The sequence below is a fragment of the Halyomorpha halys genome, unplaced genomic scaffold (assembly GCF_000696795.3).
Source record: "Halyomorpha halys isolate HHAL.00 unplaced genomic scaffold, Hhal_1.1 Scaffold61.1, whole genome shotgun sequence".
Classification (NCBI taxonomy): domain Eukaryota; kingdom Metazoa; phylum Arthropoda; class Insecta; order Hemiptera; family Pentatomidae; genus Halyomorpha; species Halyomorpha halys.
In genome coordinates, this window is record NW_027110400.1 from 1,178,356 (window position 1) to 1,205,163 (window position 26,808).

The 26,808-nt window shown below is 29.4% G+C and overlaps 2 protein-coding genes across 2 annotated transcripts; both read left to right on the forward strand.

Moving 5' to 3' along the window:
* Positions 1 to 2,976: 2,976 nt before the first annotated feature.
* On the forward strand, positions 2,977 to 12,780 carry Rala (Ras-like protein A). The gene is made up of 6 exons (XM_014438576.3): positions 2,977 to 3,124; positions 3,423 to 3,537; positions 5,056 to 5,177; positions 6,589 to 6,675; positions 7,603 to 7,777; positions 11,355 to 12,780. The coding sequence occupies exons 2-6, from the start codon at positions 3,433 to 3,435 to the stop codon at positions 11,469 to 11,471; spliced, it is 606 nt and encodes a 201-aa protein (XP_014294062.1). The 5' UTR covers positions 2,977 to 3,124; positions 3,423 to 3,432; the 3' UTR covers positions 11,472 to 12,780.
* A 74-nt stretch (positions 12,781 to 12,854) lies between these two features.
* LOC106692563 (spermine oxidase) lies at positions 12,855 to 26,401 on the forward strand. The gene is made up of 8 exons (XM_014438577.2): positions 12,855 to 13,006; positions 16,407 to 16,661; positions 18,945 to 19,300; positions 19,409 to 19,571; positions 19,708 to 19,987; positions 20,056 to 20,276; positions 23,079 to 23,334; positions 26,321 to 26,401. The coding sequence occupies exons 1-8, from the start codon at positions 12,945 to 12,947 to the stop codon at positions 26,330 to 26,332; spliced, it is 1,605 nt and encodes a 534-aa protein (XP_014294063.1). The 5' UTR covers positions 12,855 to 12,944; the 3' UTR covers positions 26,333 to 26,401.
* Positions 26,402 to 26,808: the final 407 nt, after the last annotated feature.

Genomic DNA, 26,808 nt, shown 5'->3' on the forward strand with positions numbered 1-26,808 from the left:
ATTCCAGATATATTTGTTTATCATATTTGATACATTTATATGCAGTCTTCCTCTGCTTTTTTTAAATTAAAGTTTGACTAATACTTTTTATTTTATAAAATTTACTATCAATGAATATTTTTTTTAGTCAGATTTCTAACTTGAAGATCCATAGCTACTTCTGATTCCACCCTCTGACATGTATTGATGTTTGTATATTTAACAATAGATGTCACCATCTCTGTATCAAATAGTGTCTACCAAAATGCTCTACCTCTAGGAACTCAGAATACATTTGTCTTGAATATTTTATGAATCCAGGAAGTCCATGTACAATGTTGTGGGCAGAAATTTTTCATCGCATCTTTTGGTTGGGTCTTACACTCTAACAGCATGATTAGGCATTTAAGTAACTTGTCTGTAGTAGTGCACTGATAGTAAAACTTGTCTGATTCTCACATTCGTCATCTGTATGTTAATTCAGATCAATTTCTTCAACTTCTGCATTCAAGAATGGCTCTTCTGGTAAATAATCAGGAACCACATCAGTTCAATTGCTCAAACCTGGTTTGTCATTTTTTCTTGGTCTAGATCAGGAGTACCTGAAAATTTTCAGCAAATAAGGGGTCATCTGTACTAAGAACTGTGGAATTTTTGGTGTTATCATTGTTTCTCTGGAAAAAAATAAATAAATAGATATATTAGTTCAGTTCATTAAAAGAACCAATTATTCAAGACACTGTAATTAGTGTAGATAGGAAGTAAAAGAAAGAGATATCTTGAGATATACTGAAGTATAATGAAATCTTTAAGTTATCACAGTACTACCAAAAATGTTCTTTTGTTTTTTGTTTGTTTTGTTTTTTTGTGGTTTTGTATCCTTAACAGAAAACTATATTCAGTAAGATTGAGGATGGCAGATGCCTGGAGGAGTGTAGGAGACAAGACCAGTACTATCAAATCTAGAAGCTAACCAGTCCCCTACAACTCTTATTCAATCACAACACTTAGTTATTGTTTTGTGTAGCAGCTATTTTATTTAATAAACATCCATTATTTTTTAATCTAACTATAGAGTTTTAAAAAAAAGTGATAAAATATAAAACTCATAAGAAATTCATTTTATCACTATTAGCACTGGAGAATTAAATGTGCAATGTGAATATATTTAAAAGCTCAGAAAATGCAACCGTTTATTAAAGTTACTATTGTTTTAACATCAACCATTATGTAATTATAATATTTATAATAACTGTTGTTCCTTTATTATTTAAACTAGCTGGTTTGCAAAACAGGGGCCTCAAGTCAGAGTAAAGGCATATTGGAAGCTAAAGATATTTATTGAGAATTTAAATTGATTTAACCTTTCAATTATTGTTATTATTATTTATTATCTTTTTTATTTTTATTTATTTTTATCAATAACATTCAGCTATTTATATTATAACTTATATAATAAAAGATCATAGGGCTGCCCATAGCTTAGTGGTTAAGACACAGTCTTACCAATTTGATGTCTATTGGCGGTGCCGGTTCGAATCCGGCCTGGGACATTGACTTTTTTCATTGAGTGGCGGTCCCACAAAATGAAGAACTTTGACCCCCAACCAGTGTTAGGCAGTATAAGACTCCAATGGGAGTCTTGGCCGGAAAAAAAAAAAAATAATAAAAAAATAAAAGATCATATTGAGCTTCTCAGGAATTGATATGGGTAGGATAAGGGCCATGGTTTTACAAATGATTATGTTTGGTGTTTATAACTGCAGAGTTTTCTCAGATCATCATGTGTGGCTACCGCAAAAGGAGCTTCAGTGCAGAAGTACTTCCCACCTTCAGATCATAAGCTAGGAGCAAAATGAGTCCTCTCAGACTACTTGATCTCACAGAGCATGTGAGGTTCTGTTCCAAAGTCCAAGAACATAACTAGGACAGTAACCTCTGACAAAATAAAAAAAGAATGTTTTTATGGAGTAACCTCAAGGCAGATTTCGAATGTCATCCAGAAAATCTGATAATTTTCAATTATCAAGAAGTCTCAGCAGTTCCTTGTCAGTAATTCTAACATCAAAATTAGTTTTTTTTTTTTTTTTTTTTTTTTTTTTTTTTAATTTCTCAAGACTTTTCTATATTTCCCTAGTGAATGATGTTAGTTTTTGGAGATCTACTTTTAAATAGAGCAGATTAAAGTGTCCATGTTATGTATGATCGGATGAAAACAGAATAGTTATGCATATACATAAATAAATTATGATCACCGTATGTAAAAAAAAATCCTGAAATAACAAACACAAGTTTTTTTTTTCTAAGCTCTATCATGATATATCTAAAAATAGAAAAATTAAGAGTTAGGTTAGATTAATAAACTAGTCCCAGACTTGATGTCCATGCTGAGGAAATTCAATTCATGGTATGAGGATTAATTCTATAAGTTCAGAAATTTATTTTTCTCATGAATACCATTATTCTCCCCTTGAAGTTGTCTGTACTCTATAAATTACACAATACCCAATTAGTTTTATTGAAAACATAAAATCAGAACAGGTTGTAAAGTTGTTTTGCTTTTGTTATATCTTCTGAATATTTATTCTTTAATGTTTTTTTTATTATGAATTTACATCTCTTGATAATTATAATACTTCATCTAGATCTTTTATAATAGGGCATTTATTAAGATTAATTCTGACTCTAGGTACGTTTAGAATACAACTTTTTCCCTCTAATGGATATGGTACAATGCTAAAGGAAAAAGCTAAGTGTCTACAACAACATCTTTTATTTAGGACGAAACATTAATAAGATAATAAGTTAAGAACATCTTAATTAATAAGAAGATGATTAATAATCATATTGGTTATTTTGTTTTAAAATAAAAATATTTAATAACATTAAAATAAATATTTTGGCAAGATTTGTAACTTCATTCTAAACTTGAAATTCCCTCCCATAGAAGTTCCCGAATGACTCACTTGGATGCGCATGAAGCGCTAACAGTTTGGCTTTCGAGGTTTCAGGTTTTCTAGATGTAATCTTGTTGAAGTGACAGTTGTTTAACACATCTAACAGGGTGTGGAAAAGGAACAAATCAATTTATAATCCATTTTCCTTCTCATTGTATATATTTTTTTAATTTTCCCTAAGTATACTGGTAAGTTTTATTTTGTTTTGGTGAACATATTTTAATGTTTTAGAACTAATTTATGGTGTTAATGAGATACTTATAAGTTGCTTACATGTATAATAACCTCTCTAAGTTTTTTACTATTCTCAGTTTCTTTAATCATTAGTGCCAACTATACACTTGTTTATTACTAAGCAATAACCTCCAAGTGTGGGAGTTAGGTGACCTAGACAATTAAATAACAATAGTACTCTTGAGGAGTTTCCCAACAAGTGATTCATGCATTAAGGTTTGTGGGGTAATATTATTTGTTTGTGTGTTCAAGTTTTTTCAAGATGTCGAAAAAGCCAGCACCACAGCCTGCTCTGCATAAGGTTATTATGGTTGGTAGCGGAGGAGTTGGAAAATCAGCTTTGACCCTTCAATTTATGTATGATGAGGTTAGTAAACATGCAATAGTATATAAAGTAATTAAACTAAAATGCCATGTCTATTGATTTGTTGATGCAAAGAACCTACTTTCTGCCCAAAGTGAGTTGTGAACATGCCTCACTTGTTAAATGAACTGTTAAATTCATTTTCATGGTCTCATCACTTTCTTTTTTCTTAGGGTAATGCTCTGGGAATTTATTTAAATCAATGAATACTGTTGGATTTTTCTTATCTATTATGGTTTTCAGCTTGAAATCTTATTGAAAGGAAATTTTAAATAAAATTGATTAAATATCGCCATATCACTTGGTATAATATAAATTACTAAGTACCTCTATATAATTTTTTTTTTCTTCTGAAACATGCCCTTTTTTTTTCATTCATTACAGAAAGGTTACATATGCCGAATAGTAAATTTTAATTTAATTATTTTATTACTATTACCTAGAAAAATAGGATTAAGATATTTTTCCTTTTTTATTGTTTGGAATGTACAACAATTTTATTAATACTTTTGTGTTAAAAAATTAATTTATAAAGGACTATGGGAGAAATGCCAAATATTTGTTGTGAAGATTAAATTACATACTTGATCACTTATTTGAAATTGAATAACATTGTATTTTAAAATATATATATATATTTTAAAAATGATGATGATTCAACGATTAAAGCTTCTGATCTCATTGTTATGAATCATCTACATTGTTTACCTTCTGGTGAATCAACTGTTATCATTTTTTGGAATTGATAACTGATATTAGTATTAATGAGCTTTCAATAAGTCCTCTATTTGTCCCAAAACATTGTTAGTTTAATTTGTTTCATTATTTATTAAGTAAAATATATCTGCTGGTATTCACTGTGCAATGCTATAATCATTAATTTTTCAGAAGTCATTTGAAGATTCTATCGGATTAAATTTCTAAAAGGATTGGCTAACTGTTTTATTTGAATGTCAGTTTTAATTTATTTTTCAGTAAGCTCTTCATTATTTTGTAATATGTTTCCAAATATGCTACTAATTTAATCAATCAAAATTTTATGAATAGTTTTTTTACAAAATAATTTTCTTAAAAAGTAATAAGTTATTATTATTATCATCAATGATTTATGGCACAAGCTTCCTTTGAAACTATTATCATGGACTGGTGTATTAGAATACATTTTTAAAAAGATTAATAGAATTAGATAATTAAGCTAATGATGAATTAAAATATGGATCCTTGTATTAGGATTCTTCCTTAGAGTCAATTGTTATATTATTGAATTAAATAGGAATGTTTGTTATATATCTATAGAAATAAAAGTCTAAAAAATGTTTTAATTACTTCTGTATCTTTTAGCTGAACATGAAATTGGCCCGAATTAATAAAATCTATAAATCTTGAAATTATTATTACTGCAATTATCATTATGCTTAATTTATTATTGACATATGAATGTTTTTCTCCTAACCTAATTCTAGTTATGTCCACAAATTTATATTATTAAACAATTAATGTGACATATTTTTTAAATTTCAGTTCGTGGAAGATTATGAACCAACTAAAGCAGATTCTTACAGAAAAAAGGTTGTACTTGATGGAGAAGAAGTGCAAATAGATATTCTTGATACTGCTGGTCAAGAAGATTATGCTGCTATCAGGTAATAAATATTTCCAAGTGAATTCATTCAAATAATCACCACTTCTACCTTTTTGTTTCTAATAAATAGAACTTCACCTCTACCAGGATTCATATTATTGATCATACATAATTATATATTATTCTATATTTTAGATGTCAAAATTATAAATGAAATAAAAAATAGTTTATTATTCTGGGATTAGGTCCCTTTAGAACAATTACAAAGGCAATTTCAATTTTATGATAACATTTATTGGCCATAAAACAGTGTGGCCACACTTAATTATAACTTATATACAGAGAGAAAAAAAATAGATTCATTAAAAAACTAACTGACTGAGTAAAAACAAAACAAAAAGTTAATTACAAAATATCTGTACTATTATAATAGTGGGTCAGATTGGTGAAGCAAAAGGTAGTGAAATGTAAGGGATTTAAACGAGGAAAGGGTTGGCACATAAAGTATGTTAAAGGAAATTCTAGGGGGAGAGAAGGAGGTATGTTCCAGAGATATGCAGCTCGGGTAAAAAACGATTTATCAAACACAGCAGTTTGGTGGGGTGGAGGGTAGATGTCAGATAAACAGGACATGGTAGTATGGGATTGGACAGAGAATTTGAATTGCAGGTTTTCTAGGATATAGGAGAGGCGTTGAGTACCAATTGTATGATTCAATCACTACTTATTTCTTTTTCACCTTGCTCACAATGAAACTTGTCTCTGTGAAGGAAACCAGGTTCATCAGACGTGAATGGCCACTTCCAGAAAAACAAATATAAAATATAATGTAATAAATATAAATATAATAATATATAAAAATATCCAGAAAATAATTATCCTATAATCAGATTAAAAATTACTCTAAAGATTTTGAACAGTGATAAGGTTGTCAAGATAGTACCAGATTGTATTACTGCCTTTCAAAGAGCTAAATGGAAGAAAATATGTTATCTTACAAACATAAAAACCTGAGATAAATTTAATTTAATGTTTTTTTACTCCTATTCTAGACTGGAAAATGCAATTTTTAACTTTTGAATTCTATCAAAATTTAAGATTTTAATTTAAATTTACATTTTATCTAGAATATAGGGTATATAAAGGGTATTTAAAATATCCTTCCATGAAAAAATCAGTAGGTAAAGAGGGGTGAATGAATTTTTATTCAATTCAACGATATATTCTTTATCATCATTTTTCTTTTTATTACTTATTTAAGTATAGTTGTACTGATATATTTCCTATTCTTAATAACTACATTTATATTCCTATTCATTGTAGTTGGAAAGAGTATTTTATTTAAAAATAAATACAATTAAATAGATAAATAAAATTATTTATCAGATAGTTTCATATTTCTGTAATATTTTTCATGAAAATACTTTTAGTCAGTTACATAATTTCAACTGATTGTTCTTGTATAATTTCAGGGACAACTATTTTCGAAGCGGAGAAGGATTTCTTTGTGTTTTCTCAATCACAGAAGAAGAAAGTTTTCAGGCAACTCAAGATTTTAGGTTACTATTTATTACTTGTTAAAAATATTTGTATGATGAATAGTTTAAATATATCGAGTACTTTTTATTTTTCCTTAGTTATGAAGTAATATTTACAAAATATCAAGGTTAGTACTTCATGATCATTAGGAAACAGAATGGTTATTCGTCTTCCATTTTTTTTTATATAGAGATTGAGTCTGATTCATCTTAGCATAAAAAGAGTCCAGTCATTGTTTATGTTTTTTATCTTAATATTTTTTTAACAGTTATGAAATGTAATATAAAGGTATAAAATAATGATAGTATTAATTATGCCTTTGTTTGTGGGTGTTTTTTTTTTTTTTTAAAGATTGATAAATATTATCATAGAACCCTAACTTTAAATCATAATTATGATCATTTATGTCATAATTTAAAAATTGAAAATGTAAGTGCTTAATATATCTGCTGTTGTAATCTTTGGACTGTCCTCTCCTTCCATTACAGCTCGTTTCATACCTAAAGAATTTTTTCAGATTGGACCAAAATTTTGGCATACAATAAACATCTTTACTGTTGGTTTTATATTGAAATTTTTTATCATTCTTACTCATTCAAAACATTTTTTTGTCAATTGTTTTCTCACTTCTATTTAACCTCTTAGTGAGCAGTGGCCCTACTTATTCCACCTATATACCAGTAAGAATTTTCAGTTTAAAACAGTTTGGTTAATATTCCTCTACATGGCAGAAGGTATAGAAAAATATATTTAAAGGTTTAGAATAAATAGCTAGCCAAACTTTACTTTAGTATTTATTTAGACTAATTCGACCATTGCTCATCTGAAATACCATTATTAGTGATGAATATGAATATGATAGTAGATAATTGTTTTCAGTGTATCCATTTATTGATAGTTTTTCTCTAACAAGCAATTTAAATATTTTGTTTTATGATTGTATTTAGAGAGCAAATTCTACGAGTGAAAAATGATGAAAACATTCCCTTTCTTCTTGTTGGTAATAAAGGAGATTTGGATGAAAAAAGGAAGGTTACATTAGCTGAAGCACAAGGGAGAGCTCAGGAATGGGGTGTTCCATATGTCGAAACCTCTGCCAAAACTAGGGAGAACGTTGATAAGGTAAAATGTTACTTTTATAAAATTAAATTCTAAATATAGTTGCTGTAGTCTACAACTTCATTCAGGTAGTCTTCAATTAATCAGGACATTTTATTTAGTACAAGTAGTTCATATTCATTGAATGCCACAGAAAGTTGGAAGTTAGAGATTGTCTTTTAATTCTGTTCTTGAAGTTCTTTTGAGTACCCAATATTTTTTGTTGGGTTAAAATTTTTCTATAATTGAGTAATTTTCCAGTGATTTGAAAAAATTATAACTAAATCTGAGTGAGTGGTATCTGTATATCACTCAGCCCCAAAAAAAGAGATAAAATTCAAAAATACAGTATTTGAAAAACATTAACTTATAAATAATATACGCCTATATCCAATCCTTGACTCATATCATGTTATTCCTGACCACCAGTTTGGTCTACCATACAACAGAGTCATCTAGTGGTTGATGTCATATCTTCCGTATTGGAGCACGGAATGTACTGCACGGGAGTGTTCCTCGATATTTAACAAGCTTTTGATCGAGTCTGGCATCCAGGTCTGCTCTATAAATTTCGTCAATTCCTACCCCCTACATATTTCCTTATAATCCGCTCCTTCCTCTCTGATAGAACCTTTAAAGTAAATCATAACCTAGCCTACTCATCCCTCTTTTCTCAGTCCGCCGGTATTCCTCAAGGTAGTATCTTAGGTCCCATTCTTTGTACAGTTTATACAGCTGAAATCCCAACCCACCCTAACACAGTCCTAACAACATACTGATGACACATGTGTACTGTCTGTAAACAACGACCGAACTAATGCATCACAAACACTACAGACACACATAACATCTATTGAAGAATGGTGTAAAAACTGGAGAATCAAAATAAATCCTGACAAATCCCACCAGATCACCTTTACTCTCCGTCGTAAACCTCTACCCTCCTGTCCTACAGTATCCTTTCTAAATACTCCACTAACGCCTGTTGAACAGATTCAATACTTAGGACTCCATCTTGACAAGAGACTTACTTGGAATCCACACACAAGACTAAAATAAGAAACTGCTCATAGATTCCGATTGCTACAACACTTACTTGACAAACGCTCTAACCTTCCCATTCACTACAAAAAATTAGTATACACTATGATAATCAGACCAATTTGGACATATGGAATAGAGCTCTGGGGCTCTACCAAACCATCAAATTCCTCTCGCATTCAATCCTTACAATCCAAAATCCTTATCCACAAAGACCTTAACATCCCATTCATTGCAGATTTGGCCCAAAACAGATATGTGTCTTGTCATTCCAAACTCCTTACCCATCCTAACTCATTAATTCTTAATCTTTCATCCTTAACATCCCCTGATAATCCTCCAAGGCTTCTGAAAAGAAGATGGCCACGGGACCTTCTAATTTAAATTAATGCTTGAAGTACCACCGATGGGTGGTTCCTTCCCAAGATTTTCAAGTGTAAATGAAACATACAACATATTTACTTATTTTATTTATTATTTGTACAGTTGTAAATCACATTAAATAAATAAATAAAAATAATAATAATATAGAACATATTGAAAGATTCATAATCCAAATTAAAATATACTGATTTTGTCATTCTTTTAAATGAGTGGATATAGTCTTCCAGGAGATTATAGCTTCTGAATTTCTCAAGCCCCCACAACTATACAATCGTCACTTGTAGATTTACAATAAGGCTGGGTTTTAAAAATAAATATTTCATATCAAATAATACGAAAACTATACATGTCTTGAAAGATTGTTTTTTATATTTACTACCAAATGAAACAAAAACTATTTAAATTGGACCAGTATTAGCAAAGTTCTAGTATATTGTTCTCAGTAACCCTGATTATTTACTTAATTATTATGTGATTATTTATGTAACCTCACATAGAAACCCGTTATCTTTGTATTCATCCACACTGTTATATGAAGCTGAAGAGTTTTTTTTATCATGCTAATTTCACTAACTGCCAGTCTGATTTAAAAAAATACTTATTCAATTGGTTAAAAAAATATATTGTTTTCAAATTACTCAAAATCCATACATCTTCTGGAATATCAAAGATGCTCTTTTGAAATAAAAAATCATCTAAATTGGACTAGTATTAGCCAAAATACAGCATATTGGGCATTTGAATTATCTTTGTATAGCCATCTAACTGAACTAAAGATTATTTATGTTTTATTTTTGTCTGATTGATCCTTTAGTTTTGTGCACAAATTTCAGATGTTTTTCAGTTAATCAGATAATACACTTGATCTGTGTGTGAAACAGGTATTTTTAATCCAATTTAAATCTGGGTGAAATCACAAGGTGGAAAGGCTTGTTAAAACTTATGTGGTAGTAGAAATAGTGATGATTTTGAAATAATTCATCATTGCGATGGGTATTATGTTTTAATTGGTGAAAAATTGTAAGTACTTGGGGGCCTACAATATCTAAAAGAAATGAATACGAAATCTTTGTCATTTTTCTATCATAAAAATTACTCAGCTTCAGCCTAGTCAAGTAAGTTTCTACTGTCAACAGTATTTTTGCATAACTACTGTTCTTTCTATTGTTTCTTTCAGATGCTAAACATATCTGCTTCTATTTAGGGAAGAATGTTAGTTTAAGAATTTAAAAATAAAATATAATATTTCTTAGAATGTTTAGACAATTTTGATGAGGTTCGATAAAGAAAGCTATGTTGCATTGTTTTTATTGTTCTGGTAAGGAAAGGCTTCTCATGAAGGAGATAGTCTGGGGTGTATATATAGAATATTTGATAAGAACTATCTAAAACTGGAATTGAACTACTGGTACTGGTATTAGGTAGGGGAACAAGTCTGGCAAGTGGGCCTAGTGGTTCTTTTGCCAACCCCTGATGGCTATCTGAGCTGCTGCCACGTACTAACTAAAGTGGGAGTGTCAAGATTCATTCTTCGGGACCGCCGAAAAATGGATGTTAGCTGCCCCAGCTGGAAATCAAACCCACAACATTCCAAACCGAGCACAATGGGACCTGCGTCCCAACCCGCGCGGCCATCACATCCCGGAATTGAACTATATAAAATAGTTAATAACTATTTTTGTCCCATTTTGACTACACTCCCTACTATCTCCTTCATAATCAGTTACAGTCAATCATTTTTATATATAATAAAGACTTCTTACTCCACTTTTCTTTTATTATATTAAAGCTTTAGAATACATGTTTCTGCTTTACTTTGATAATCCTATAACTTAAAAAATAATTTTTTTAAAATTTTGTATTGGACATATTGCAAAGATTTCACCATAGACTTAGGTTATTAGGTTACTTTTGAATAAGAAGGGTAACTTAGGGAGAGTCTGAAAGGGGGTCCTCATTTGAGAAAGAAACTCTAAGCCACTGTCTTTGCAATATGCCCAATACAAAATAAAATATTTGTTAGTCAAGTTGTGCCACTATCAAAGATATGCTTATTACAATGATAGATCTTTGGTTGATTGAAGACAATTTCTGTGTATAAATTAATGCTGTGCCTAAGCTGTCTGGTGTAAGTACTTACTTTGTTTTTATACTGATCGAGTTTTCTGTTTTATAGGTTTTTTTTGATTTGATGAGGGAGATTCGTTCAAGGAAGATGGAAGACAATAAAATGAGTAATGGTCGTGGAAAAGACAGATGTAAAAGAAAGAAACTCAAATGTACAATTTTGTAGAGAGAACTTCTGTCTTCCTTTTTGTACTGAAAGAAGGATTCAAGTTGAAATTATGGTTAAAACAGTGGATCTCCAAGTATTACACTATTTATACACAATTATAGAAGAAAAAAAATGTTTAATACAGGTTAAATGATAAAAAAAAAAGAAAAGAACAAAAAAATTGGGAAGTAAAGCAAAGGCTTGGCTGTTCACTGCACTGCCATTGGGAAAATAAAACATTTAAAAAATGTATAAGTACATCATTATTATTTTGTTTGTCAGATTGTTTACAAAAGCCTAAAAGGCTTCTGTGTTATGATAGATGTATGGATAGCTTGAATGGAGTTAAGATAAAATTAAAAGACAGCCATTTTTAAACTGCCATGCAATCATTCCATACACATCTTGCTATAATGACATAATCATCTGAAAAAAGTTTTAAAAAAAGAAAGCTAATGTGCCTGTTTTTTTATAAATATATATATGGGTCATTGTTAATCAATTGCCGAACATGTTTATTACAAAATGAGTACATGACTGACAATTGTGTGCAAAGTGTAAATTGTATTTATTTATATCGGATATTTACACTTAAATTTAAATTTTCCTTCATAATAATTTATATTATTCTATATATCTGACCTTTGTTGTTAATTTTTATTTATTTTTCTTTTAATATATTCTGTATATATTATGCAAAATGCATTAAGAAGCTCTTAATTTGGATGAAGTAGTACATCACAAAATAAATTTATTTGTTATTAGGAAATAAACTAACAAATTTTAATGTTTTACAATCTCTATTTTTATTGGCTCAGAATATTTTGAAGGTGCCAAATCTTATCCAGATATATATTTATTTCAGCACGCCAACTTAGGTATTTTTTGGTTTGTTTATCATTATGGCATTTTTTCCTGAAACGACCAAGCTTATTAACCTGTATGCCATTGTTTAGAAAGGTGTATAATGAAGAATTCTTGTTATATAAATTATTTATCTCAATTATAAGTGCCAGAAAAAATTGCTTTTATATTATGTATTACATGACATATGTTTAAACATGTGATCAAAATTATCATGTATCAATGATATTAAAAATGAAATCTTAGGTTATTTATAAAATTATAAGTTATTTATTAAAATAATACTGTGCTTGCTGAAAATTGTGCTTTTGACTGTATCTCTATTAATACAATTTATTTTCGAATTGAACAAGATTTGAGCCCGAAATCTTATTATTTGAACATATTGAAAATTGTAATATTTCATAACCTTTATATCATTGAAAAACTGTGCTTCTTCAATATAAATTATTATTAATATGTTTTTAGAATTTCATTATTTATTTACTTTTATTTTTTTTCCTTTTTGTACTTAATTTAATCATTGTTTTAGAAATAAGAACTATGTTGTCATGGTGATGATGATTATAATTAACATATTTTTTTTTTTTAAATTAAGTCAGTTCTGTTTGATAAGTTGGTTAGATTATGATTGGCTTGGTTACTAAATCGATGAATCTATTTAAAGTACAGAAAACTCCTGTAAACAGGTAAATCATTTCAATAATAAATGAAATATGGTCTGGGTGGAGCAAAAAAAAAAAAAAAAAAGTGATAACTATTTTAATCGAGCCAACATTTGGCCCCACGTTGCAGGGCTTTTTTGACAGAAGTCAAAGTCAGAGTCTTTAACATCTTTGAAAAAATCTTATCATGTTTTGTACCTGAAATAAAATGGAAAAAGTATTTCAGTTTAAATACATTTCAATTAGAGCCAGTTATGAGTTATCCCTCACTGACATTAGCATTTGCATTTGTTTATTTAAAGATAAATTTTAATTTGTTTATTTCATCATCAGTCTCTTAATTATATTGACTTACCTTATTACTATTTTGTAATGATGACTAACATTTCGAGTTACAGAAGATTCCTAAAAACATGCTGTTTTAAAAAATAGGTAGTATTTAATGAAATGATTGATTTCAATAACTATTGTTGAATTATGAATATGTTTATTTGTTAGAATTAATCGAATTATGTTTTTAGGAGATCAGAGATGATTTGTTGCCACTTTTGTCTAACTGAAGTTTTTCCTATATTATCCTCCAGTCATTTGTAACGGAGTGATGATATACAGGGATCTTTTTTTAAAGAATAAATTTCCTGAAATTCATGGGCTGATCACTGAAACTCTCTCTGATTTTTTTTTATAATGGTGTCATTTCATCAGTTAAAAAGAGGACGTGAATAACAAATTAATATTTTCTTTTAAAATTAAAATACATCAGTGTTATTCAGAACCATTTATAAATATTATTTATTTGTTCAATTGAATTGTTTATTTTTGAAAATTCGTAAGTCTAAAATTACTAATATACTTTTTTTTTTTTTTTTGCAAAATTTGTTTTCTGATGGAAGAACTCATTTGTATTATTATTTTTAAAAAAATTATGAAATAGATCAGAATTTGTAAGAATTCTAAGAAGTGTTGAGATTTTTTCTGGATTATTCAAATCCTATTTTTGGTGTCTTTTCTAAAATAAAGTCCAATTGCTAATTTCATAATTGAACACTCCTGAAGTAGGTGCACATATTGCTAGATTCTGGAAGCCATTCACTTTTTATTGTGAGTCAAATTTATTTAGTCTTATTTATGTTTGAAGACTTGCTTTCCCCAACTAAATGCTGCCCAATATAAATTTGAAAGATAGAATGGTTTCATTTACTAGATAAGCAGAGATTTCTTTAATGGATTAATTTTGAACTTTTGCAGCAGTTTAACTGAATTCTAGTAATAATTGATTTTGAAATGAAGTCCAGAAAAACCTTTACTATTTTCTATAATTGCCTATATTAATACATATGTTTTTCTAAACTATTATCATCTACTTTGAAGCCATTATGTATCTCAGTTACATTTATCTGAAAATACTAAATTGAAGAAGAAATCTATCAGCATTTTATCTGTGTTGGTGGATTAGATCTTTTTCATTAATTATACTGTTACCTTCTCTGGTCACCTGTTAAGCCAGCTAATTAAAATATTTGATTTTAAAGGCATTTTAAAAATGCCTTAGAAATAACAAGAAAATAGCATTTTTTCACTTTGTATAACAGATTTATTTTTTCATATGTTGTTTGGAATCATATCAGTCCATTTATTTAACTATATTTTGTGTTGTAAAACTAATTAGTGTCAATGACTATTCTAGTAAAACAGCAAAAATTCATTAATACCGAATATGGAATTTACCCTTTTTACAAAATATCAGTATCACAGGCTTAATATACTACCCTGAGTATATTTACACACTTCAACCTCTGCAAAATATAAAGGTTCTGTAAAAAAATTAATATATAGAAAAATTCAAATTTTTTTTCAACTTCCATACTTATACTTATGGAGACTGAATTTTCGTTCAGTTGCATCTTTTATTCCCTAGCTGAAAAATTCCTGAAATCACGACTGAAATTGGAATCATGGAAGAGATATTCAAATAACACTTATTTTATATTTCCACAACTTTGCACGTTTTGAATTTTTTTTTTTACAAATTTGCACATTTCACTCTTTTTTGGCTAAATGTTTATTTTTGTTATAAAAAATCTAATGCTTGAACTAAATTTCTCATATGATACACACATAGTTGTATGTATGTCAATATTTGTTTTCCTTATTTAATTAATAGTTTAAAATCAACAAATTTGAGGTAAAGCAATGCATTGATAAGCACATGAAGAATTTATTTCAACCTTAAAAAAAACAAGTGACAAATGTTTTTGGGAATATTATTAACCAATGGTTTCACGTAAATATCGAAAAGTCCCTCTAGAAAAAGCATGTTATACAGAATGTTAAATGTTATTGCTGTTAACTTGGATTCCCAGTCCATCTCTAGCTCTTAATTCTTTACTCTGACTTTGTTGTGACTAGTGTTAATTTAACTTTTTTTTGTACATATATATTATTATGTTATATTTCCCATAAATGTTATTTTAAACAAAAATTCAATTTGAATATACCTATACATTTTTAACCAAACTTAAAAAGTTTTTTCTACATTTACTTAGTTTTTTGGTTAATGGTATATATAAATGCACAATTGAAAAGCTAAGTGGAAGAACAGATTATCTAAAATATTAGGGAAAATTAAAAAACAGGAATATTTTTAGTATTTAAATGTGCAATGTAATATTCTGCCTATAAATTGATGCCTTCATAAATAGTATTACATTAAGATTATATTGGCTGAACCAATCAGTCATATTATTTACAATGAAAATTATCAGCATTGTAATTTAAAAAGTGTAATCAGCAAACTTTAAAGAATATTTGAATTACTTCTAGGGACTATAAACTTATTGGACTGGTCTTAATTTAAAAAAAAAAAAAAACTAGTTTCAGAAACAATTAAAAATATACATAAATAATTTTGTTGACTCTAGAACAGTTATACTCCTCTTAATAAGAAATAATATATTATGGATTTTTCTGTAGTAATAGATAGTCATTAATTGCCTTTGCCAAAGATTATTAGAAACATTGTTCAAGAATTTTCTTCTTATTTTTAGTTTCTAAAATCAATTCATGGGTTCTTTGGCTTTACTAGCTTATAACTTCTAATCGATATTATATCAATTAGAATATGATAGCCGAAATGTTGGACTTTTGAGGAAATAAAGAATGTTTTGAGACCTTAATTTGGATACAATTGATTTTATTTAAACAATTCTTATTTTTATTGATTTATTTTAATTTTTTATAATTGTCTAGTAAGTATCACATTGTACTTAGTTAAAGTGGTCTTTTGCACGAGATTATACCATTCTCTGGAGACTTCACTAGTTTAGTTTCCTTTAAATTTAATGTCATCAATGTTATCATTGGTTTTGTAGCTTGATTTTGATTTTTCATTACTATTAAAATTAAGATTAAAATTGTTTCATAGGAGTTTGCACACAAGTTGCTACCTTTGTATGGAACCTGGTGCTTCAAAAAATGTTGATAATACAAAAGCAGGTAAAAAGCACAGACTTGTTCCAGAGTGTGCAATGAAAGTAATCAAACCAGTCATCAAATTTGATCCAAGTTGGCAACAACCGAAAGTGGTTATTGTTGGATCAGGGATGGCTGGTTTATCTGCTGCAGAAAGACTTCTTCAACATGGATTAACAAACTTCACCATTTTAGAAGCATTGGGAAGGTAATAAGTATGCAAATACTTGAATAGTTAACAATTGGCTTTAGATTTAGAGGCTTTAGCATATTAATGTTAATTGGAATAGTAACAGATTATTATATCTCTAGTTTTATTCTATATACCAACACTTCTATAAACAAATATTTGAACCACCTTTCATTTAAAAGTACGGAAAACATCTTATGCACTATCCTAAAGAGAGATATACTTCTGTAATTTTCATTCTTAGTTTTATCTCCTTTCTTAAAAATCAGGCAAATAATAAATAAATGACAATGCTGTCAACTCTTTCGGCATTTTTCTCTCTACCCACACCTGCAACAAGTTGTTTACCTCCTTTATTGGGTCAGTCTATCTTTGTTTTTTTTAAGAGTTTCTACCACTTAACCACAATCTTCGAAATCAAATGTTTCACATCAGCATCTGCACATAGTAATTCCTCTCCAATTTCCCCATGGAAGATACTGTAAATTTTGGAAGCGATGCTTACAAGACTCGTAAATAGCAAGGCTTGAGAACCCTTGTCACAGCAAAGAATAAGCACATAGAAGAAATTAAGGTAAGAGTAGGTGCTGGTAAGAGATGTTTTTGCTCTTAAAAATTCATTGAAGTTCAATTTCCTGTTTAACACAGCTGAAGTCATATTATATAAAACCATTATTAAACCACTTGTGATGATGTGGTTGTTAGAATTGGATACTTACCAAAGAGAGTGAAAGAATGTAAACTGGATAATTAGAAAGAATTATTCAATTATTAAAAAATTATTCTTGGAACTGTATCTGGTGCCCTTCATTAAAAAGAACCAGTTGAGTTGGTATTGGAACATATGGAGTGGATAACTGTGTAGAATACCTAAGAAACTTGGAAGGCGAGCCTGGGAAAGAAAGAATAAAGAACTTCTCCATGTTTAAATTTAAATTAATTCTATTACAATTTAGCATTAAGTAAATGGTTCTGAGATCAAATTTACTAAATGTATTATAATGTACAGTTGTAAATAGCAATAATTAAAAAAAAAAAAAATAAAAGTAAATGGTTACGAATAGAATTTAATTTTTAGTAAATTGTTATATTTCCTTTTTTCTGCCATACTTTTGCCAAAGAAGAAAAAACTGTTGGAAAAATAGTTAATTTATGAACATGAAATCTCATTTAGATAATTAATAAGGAAAAAAATTACCACAGTGAATAGTACAAAAATATCTCTGCTGAAATAGGCAAGGATTCATTTCAACTAAAAGTAGAGTCATATGTGAAAGTTATCTGATACGCTTACTGTTGTTAGCTTTTTCCAAAAAAAGAATATGTATGTTCCGAGTTAACAAAAGAGAGGTTTTATCCGAAATTGATAATAACAAAAATTGAAGTTTTAATTCCTCACAAATATCAATAAATATTATTTGGTAATAAGATACCATTGTGTATCATTTTTGGTACTCTGAAAAACTTAATGTAAGAACTTAGTAATACAATATGAATTATGATTTATTATGACAATAAAGCTTACTGCTAGATTATAACAGTATGGTTTTTGCTCTTTCTTGACATGGAGCCAGATCATTTTAAACTAAGCCGAAGATGGTAGTAGATGGTCAATGGACATTGCCATAGACAAAGGTGAAGATGAAGACCTGGCAATATTCCTTTTATAAATATTTTTTGGGAGTGGCAATTTAATAGATGCAACTAAGATTTAATCTTGATGATACTCTTGTAGCCCAAAGGCAAGGAAGAGTCTGTTGTGCACCAATTTAGAAATATAAATTGTTTTTTGTGAGCCATGGAGGGCCACTTGCCCACAGGTCAACTGAATAATTGAGACATGTTCTATGTAATGGCATCAAAATAGACTCCTTTTAAAATTTTACTGCTTTATAACAAAATAACGTGTAATCTATACCCATGAAGGGTCCTAGGTTAAGTAGATAGTAAGGAAGTGCTGAGACAAAATATTAGTCAGATATTCTTCTCATCACTAAACCCTTTTATTAATTGAAAGATCATTGTAAAATAGACAAAGTAGACAACTTTTAAGTATAAGGTTTTTCCTTAGCAATCAAAACAATATTCTATTATTATTACAATATATTAATACTCAAAGTGCATATTTCAGTTTTATTTATGCATTATTAGGTTCATGGTTGAAGGAGGCGTGAATCTACATTAATGTATTGAATGGTTTTTAATTCTTTATATTTCCTCGTTATTATAGAATTGTATTCCTCTATATTTCTAATATTTAGATATATATTATAATATTTAATCTTAAATCTTTTCTTACAGACCTGGAGGAAGAATACATACGTGCCAGATGCATCATGCCAAAATCGATCTTGGAGGTGATGAAATATTTGGAGCAAATTTAGCAAATGCTGCTTTCACCTTAGCTGTTTCAGAGAATATAGCTACTTTAAGGGATATGTTTATAAGCCCATATTATACACTAGATGGTTTAGTTATTTATGACATAGATAAGCCATACAGCATTATCAAAGATGCTTTTGCTCATGCTGCAACATTATTTATAGCTGACAAAAAAGTAAACTCAAGTTTGAGGACTTATATTGATCCATTACTATGGAAAGCTGTTTCTGATATTCCAGATCCTGAGAAAACTGAACATCAACTTGTAATGAATGGTAATTATCTCAAATCTTAAATAGTTAGCTGTTCTAATGACTTCTACTCAAATTTCCAAATATTCTTTCGTTTATGTCTTTATGGTATAGATTACTGAATTTTTGAAGGCATTATGAATGAAATACAAGTTTTATGGGGAGACAATCTGTCTAACATTTCGGCTGACTATTATGGAAGTTTTGTTAGAATTCCTTGTGGGAGGGTTGTAATAAAGGATGGAGGAAAAAGACTTATTGATCCTCTACTAGCAAAAGTGAAGGAAAAGATAAGGTATTTGAAATTTTGTTCATTGAAACATTTAAATTTTGTGTCTTAGTTTTTTCATAATTTGGTATTAGATATTAGTAATTTTTTTACAAAATTGAAAAATATGTAAGAATTTTAAATCTTAGGAAATTGTTCTCAGATTCAATAAGCCAGTGCAAAACATTCGTTGGGATAGTAAATCATGTGTTTGTGATCATCGAGGATCAGTTTTATGTTGTGATGGAGAGGAAATTCCTTGCGATTTTGTCATTTGTACAGTTTCACTTGGTGTTTTGAAAGCACAAGCTGAAACATTTTTTTCACCACCTTTACCATTTGAAAAACTTGAAGCCATAAATAATTTAGGCTTTGGGCATATAAATTATATATTCCTGGAATATGACAGACCTTTTTGGGGCCCAGGAGAAGGAAAAATGAAGGTATATATCCAATGTGTAATTTTAAAGACGTAATATTGTTGATATTATTCATTTAATTTTTATGACAGATAGGTTGGAGCCCCACAGCTTTACAAGAAACAGATAGTTGGATAAGGTCTATAGGTTCTTTGAAAGAAGTAGCCCCAAGGATATTACGTGTTGATGTAGGAGGACGGGAAGCTGTGCAAACTGAATCTTGTTCCAGTTCTACTCTAGCTGAAGATATTACTAATTTTCTTAGAAAATTAACTGGAGATCCCTCAATACCATGTCCTATAAGCATCATGAGGTATGTTTATTAAAATATTATTCCAAATATGCTGGTACCTGTTGCTAACCTGCAAAAAGCAGTCTAATGTGCACTCATCTCTTTTTGACCTCGGTCTTAACTTTTGCTGCTAGAGCATGAATTCTGACAACCTGTACATTAGTGTTATCAGTCTTCAAAGATGAAACTATACTTGCTTTTCAATAATATGCCATTTCAACTGATATCTATTTAATTCATACTTATAATAATACTTATGTCTATACTTTCTAAAGACCGTTTATTTTATCTACAACTGATAACATTGGTATAACATGCCATTCTGTTGTAAAATATACTTTTATTCGCTTGATGTGTTTGTGCTTGTGTTTTTTTTTCTGTTTGAGAGTTGGAAAAAAAAAAAAATAAATTCACAGTTTTTATTAAATTTTATAACCCTTGAATGAGAGAAATTATTAAAAATGTCTTGATGAGGAAGACTGTATCCAATAGAAATTCTTGTAGGAAACATAGAGTTAGTAAATGATTTTTAGGAGAATGATCTCAAACTTCAATCTTCTTCTAACTGACATATTTGTGGTGCAAAGATTGAGTTATCTAGTAAATGAGGCTGAAAAAAGGCTTTGTAAGAGTATTTAGGCTGTTAGTAAGATTTAGTCAGTAGTTGATTTAGGTTTTGGCATTCCCGCTTGTGTTGAGGAAGTTACAGATATCAGTAAACCTCAATACAGCACATTCCTTTATTATTAGTACCATTAGGTGGGAGAGATATTAGAAGGATTAACTAGTGATATTAAGACCGATGAAAAGGAGTTAATCAAAGAGAACAAATCTTTTGACATAATCACAGCTTGAGGGAACCTACCTCTTGACATTGTTAAGAAATTGAATAGCTGAGGGTACCAGCATTCTAAAATCATGGGCATGACCGGAGGGAACTAACCTTCTGAACTCATTGGAACAACCTGAGGGGAATCAGCCCACAGACCTTGTAGACAAGGAATGTGAAAGGATACCGAATATTAATACCTACAAAACTACAAAACATGCAGACATCCTGATAGAATCCCAAAGAGACTGAGAAGGAAATGCCTTTTTTTTTTCTAATTCTTCATAAACAGAAAAACAAACAATAACCGGATCAACAAATAAAAATATAAAACTTCATGCAATAAGAATGAAACAATACAATAGATGTATCTACCTTTGGTTAGGGAAGAAGTGTTGAATAGTTACAGAGGCTGGGGATAACTCTTCCTGATAGAAATTACCAGATATTTTTCTTACTAAATGATATATTTGAAAAATAAACATTTGCCATAGTTATTTTATTTTTTCTATCAATAAGGGCAAATCATTTAAAAAAGATTTAAAGTAGATAAAATTTCATATAAATAAATGAATAGTAGGTTATTATAAAATTGTTTGTGCATTAAAGTCTCAATTTTAATCCTTATTGAATTCTGATGTGCACAATGCATATACTGTTTTTGCCTTAACTATTCCTTTATTTAATGATGTATACCAACTGTCTCTACTTTTTATCCTTTTTTTTTTTTAATTTCACCTGTGGAAGATGAAGATGTGGTGGTCATAGGAGCATTTTGGTTCAGGCTGTTCAATTCTGAGAACAACAGTTTCAAATAGAAAAGTATACCAATTTGTGTTTGTTGGATTATGAGATTGTTTTATACTTTAAGTTGGTTCCATGTGACAGGTTGATTGGCATTGAGCTTTACTGGGTACAACTCTAAATTAATGGAATTTAAAAAAAGAAGTATCCTGCTTTGGTAGAACAAAATTAAGCAATATGATTTATCAGTTTAGCATCAGAATTAAGCAATTTAGCATGATGATGTCCCAGCCCGTTGTTTATGCTTAGTTAAAAACAATTATTATAAATGGAGAGTGTTAGCATCTTGCTTCACCCTCTTTACCTCAAGGCTCTGACTCCATAGAAACATGTAAAATCCAAGGAACATTTATACTAACAATAGGTTTTGAAGAAATGAGAGTTTTATGCCTTTAAAAAAAAAAAGTGGTGGAAATTCAAAAAGTTCTTTGTACATTATTTTCAAAATATACTTTTTTTGGATTATGAATGAGGCTCTCTGTGATTAAAAGTGAATTTTATAAATAATTAAAAGATTGCATTTTACATGAATATATAGCAACATTTTGATAAATAGACAAGAGACATTTTGAAATTCCACTTCTCACATTTGGGATAATTATTAAGATTATATTACATCCATTAATTTGTTATTGTCACAAAAAAAATGTGATTCAACCAGATGTTTAAGAATAATTATTACTCTGGAGTACTTTAGAGACTCAAGGCTTTGTGGTTGGAATTTTCTAATTGTCTTCTAACAATTAAAGACTGAATGGATTAAGGTGTCTGTGATTATTTTGGGAAAAATAGAACTTTTTGCTTTGAAGAATATTTTGAACTCATCTTTCTATAAAGCACCTTGCTTAATTTTCATAAACCTTTGATTTTGGTATTTAAAAATCTGAATTTTCCTGTGTGAAACATAAGTATACACTAAATTACATTTTTATCAAATTGACATGTTCATAACATAACATCTTCATACACTAATTTCTTCAATTAATTTGTATTCATTATGGAGCTTTTGCTTTTTTTTTTTTATTGTAAATTAAAAATTACTTAATGAATCAAATTCTTGAAGTATGTTAAACTTTATTGAAATTTTAACAAATGTAATGATCCACATATAAGTTTCTAGAATCAGATACTAGTATTATTATTTTTTTGTTAGTTGTAAAAACTTAGATACATTTTTGTGATGTGCATAGATCCAAATGGTCTACGGATATTTACTTCATGGGTGCAAAAAGTTTTCTCGGATTGACTTCCTCTGTAATGGATCAATGTGCCTTACAATGCCCTCTCCCAGCAGCCTGTGATCCACCACCTATTGTACTTTTTGCTGGTGAAGCAACAGTTCCTGGATTTTTTTCTACTTTGCATGGTGCAAGACTATCAGGAATCCGTGAAGCAGATCGAATACTTAAACTTTCAATCACTTACAAGGGTCCTCCATGTATTAAGGTGATTTTCTGTTTTTAAAGTGAATACTTAATCATTATTTAAATTTTTACTACACTATCAATATTTAAATAAATACTTTCTTATTTTAACTTCCTCAACTACCTTAGGTAGAAGAAATGTAGTAACTGAAAAAAAAAGTTTTACTGTTAAAATTTCCTGTGGAAGGAGTATAGTAATTGTCCCAAAATATTTTTGAGATTTCTCTTAATTGTCATGTTGTAGTAAGTTCTCTTCTTCTTTCCACCATAACAAATAGTGATGAGGCAGGTCATTAACTTGGTGCATTGCTGTTACTTTCCAGTTTCTCACTTCCAAGATAGACAGTTCACCTTCTGCGGATCAGCTCACAGCATTCTTGGCCTGGTGATTCTCCTATTGCCACATAACTCTTTTCCAGAATTTTCTTTGGAACCTCATTGTCTTTCATTCTTGTATAGGCCCCCATCCAGTGAGGCCTTCCAATCCTTATATATTTGAAGACATTTGTTTTATTAAAAAGGGTTGCTATTTCAGTATTTGTTCTCTGTCATCGATGATAACGATTCTTCAAAGAAATTCTTCTCCAAAAGATCCACCCTCAAATCTTTGGAGCACGAGTTCTTGAAATTGTCCAGATTCAGCAATTCAGATACAAAATCAGAACAAGCATTTCAAAGTATTTGTTATAATGAGAAGCGTTTCCTTCTGAAGTGCCTTAGGAGCCCAAAAGAGCACTTGTTTGTAATTATTAATCTTTTACTGCATGCAATGTCGGAGTTTTCCTGAGAGCCTATATAAATAAGTTCATTCACAAGCTCAAATATGAAGTCTCCAATTTTTTGATTAGCATGTCCTGTTGATCCAGAACTTATGGAATTGCTGTTATATATTTTTTATAAAAATATTTTGCCTCATTCACATTCAGACCTAGTCTTTGAATATGAAAAATGGTTTTAGTTCTCTGGATTAAAGAAACAATATTTTTTTAAAATAATGTTCTGTCATATTTTGAAGTATTACTTAATCTAAACTACTACTACATAACCTTACTGAATTGATTTTTATGAAACTTTTGGGATGTTTGATGGTTAGCTCATAATTATGAAGAATAAAAGGATTGCTGAGAAAAAAACCTCTGGAAAGGATTAGTTGTAGTTTATTGTTTATTGCTACAGGTTTATTGTAGTAAAATATTTGAATTGATATGAAATGTGGTGCTATTCTTCCTTTTTTGAATTTTGAAAACACCAATATTAAACAATTTAATATTTTGATATGAGGAAAAGATGGTCGGGAGTAAGAACAGTAAATATATCCAAATAAGTAAACCTTACTTATTTTGGCCAATGTTTCGACCTGAATTTCAAGCCTTCATCAGGGCTGAAAAAACAAAACGAGACATTACATTTTTATAATTGTAAATTAGTTTGTCAATGTATTTGGGAGGGAAACAATTGCTTAAAAGGATCTGTCTTATACGGAAAGGGTTGGTATCATCTTTATCAAAAAATATGTAGATGATCTCTTAGTTCTAAATCCTGATAAATTACTGATATCCTATTTACCTTCTACTCCTACCATCCTCGCTTACGTTTTACTGTAGAATCTGAAATCAAAAATTCTCTTACATTTCTTGACCTCCTCATCATTAGAAACCCCAACAAAACCATACCAAAGACTGGTACGCAAAACAAACTTACTCCGGCAGACTTTAAAACTATCACTCCCAACATCCTTACCATCAACTCAACATAGCTAAAAATCTTATTCATCGCTGTTTTTCTCTGAATCCCACTCCCATGATACCACTCACCCCACTCTTATACTTTACATGCTCTTTCTTTCTGATAAAATTTATGAATACTTATGTTCCTCTATTTCCAACTTCTGACTTGCCTTCAGATTCTACATTCAACTTTCTAATACCTACTCTGATCTTAAAGATCATATTCCTCTACAATACCGTTCTCATGTTGTATACCATATCCTAAAGATTAATAAATTTCTAATTTTCTATCATATTATCTCATATCTAACTAACAATCAAGACTTGGTAATGAAATAAATTACAGCATTATTATTATAAGATCACTCTATTGAATAAAAATCTATTAAATAATTAGTCAGTAACAAAAAAAAAAAAGGCCCCCACATGTAGTCTGGTATAGTGTTTGTAACAATGAAGGCACAAAAAAAATATAAAGGTCTGTTTACATGGTGATAGTTTCCAGCCCATTGCAGTCACTACCCTGGTGTAAGCTGTATGATAGTTACAGTCATGACACCAATTACTGTTAAGGCAATTATGTCGCTCTAGATCTTGTGTGATAGCTGATTGTTGATAGTCCGTTCAATCATTCAGAAATCACAACAGTGATAAATAATAAAATAAACTGACTTCAATAGGCAGGCCATATTGCCAGAATGCCTTGGTTCATGTGATTCCTAGGATGCTACTGACAGAAACCTTTCACAGATGTCGAGAAATCGGTAATCCAAGACTAGAATACATTGTTGCACATAGATTGTGTTACAAATTACAAGGTGCCATAAAAGTTAGGAAAAGGAATTGGATGGTAACAGCTTAGTGACAGAAATGCTTGGTCATTACTCAAGCAAGCCAAGACCTGTTTGTGGGAAGTCATGTTATAATTATTGAATGAGCTGTTGATTTTTTTCCCACAAAATATTTAGAATGACATTTTATCAATTTCCAGCTGGATAAATTGATATTTTTGAAAATTTAAAAACAATATTTAAAATTCATAAAAAATAATTAAAATGAATGAAATTGGGATTAATAAGTAGATGAGGAAACATGTGAATGACCAGCAGTTTATTTTATATGCTTGTAATACAAATAAAATTTAGGGTTACTACTAACTGGTTGTCTACTCAAATTCTATTTGAAATTCTTTAAACTTGTTAGACATACATGAACTTGTTATTTTTACAAATATGTTTCCAAAATTAATTATTTAGATTATAAATACTTTTTTTTTTCCAGGTCAATTCCTAATCTACATTGGCAAGGAATCATTCGCAATATCTTTTGTTTAAAAAAAAAAATACTAAATTGTTTCATAAATGTCTAACATTCTTGATTAGAAATTAAAACATAAGATTCATGGTAAGAAAAATATTTAATGATTTTTCTTAATGAAGTTATACTATTTTAGCTTCATGAATTAAAAGCACTTTTCATACTGTTAAGCAAACGCAGACCAAACAAAGCCTATACTCATTTCGATGTTTAGTGTAAATATTTATCAATAAATAACAAAATTTAATCTTGGTTGAAAACAAAACTGAAAAAATTTTCTAGACTATTGTTTAAAAAAAAAATATGAATTTTTATGAACAGAAGTGATTTTTGTATGGCAATCTATCAGTATATAACTTTTCTTCAGAAAAATTACAATATCCACCGAAAAAATAAAAATCTTAAATACAATTACTTCAATGTTAGGATTCTTGCTACTATCAATTAATTTT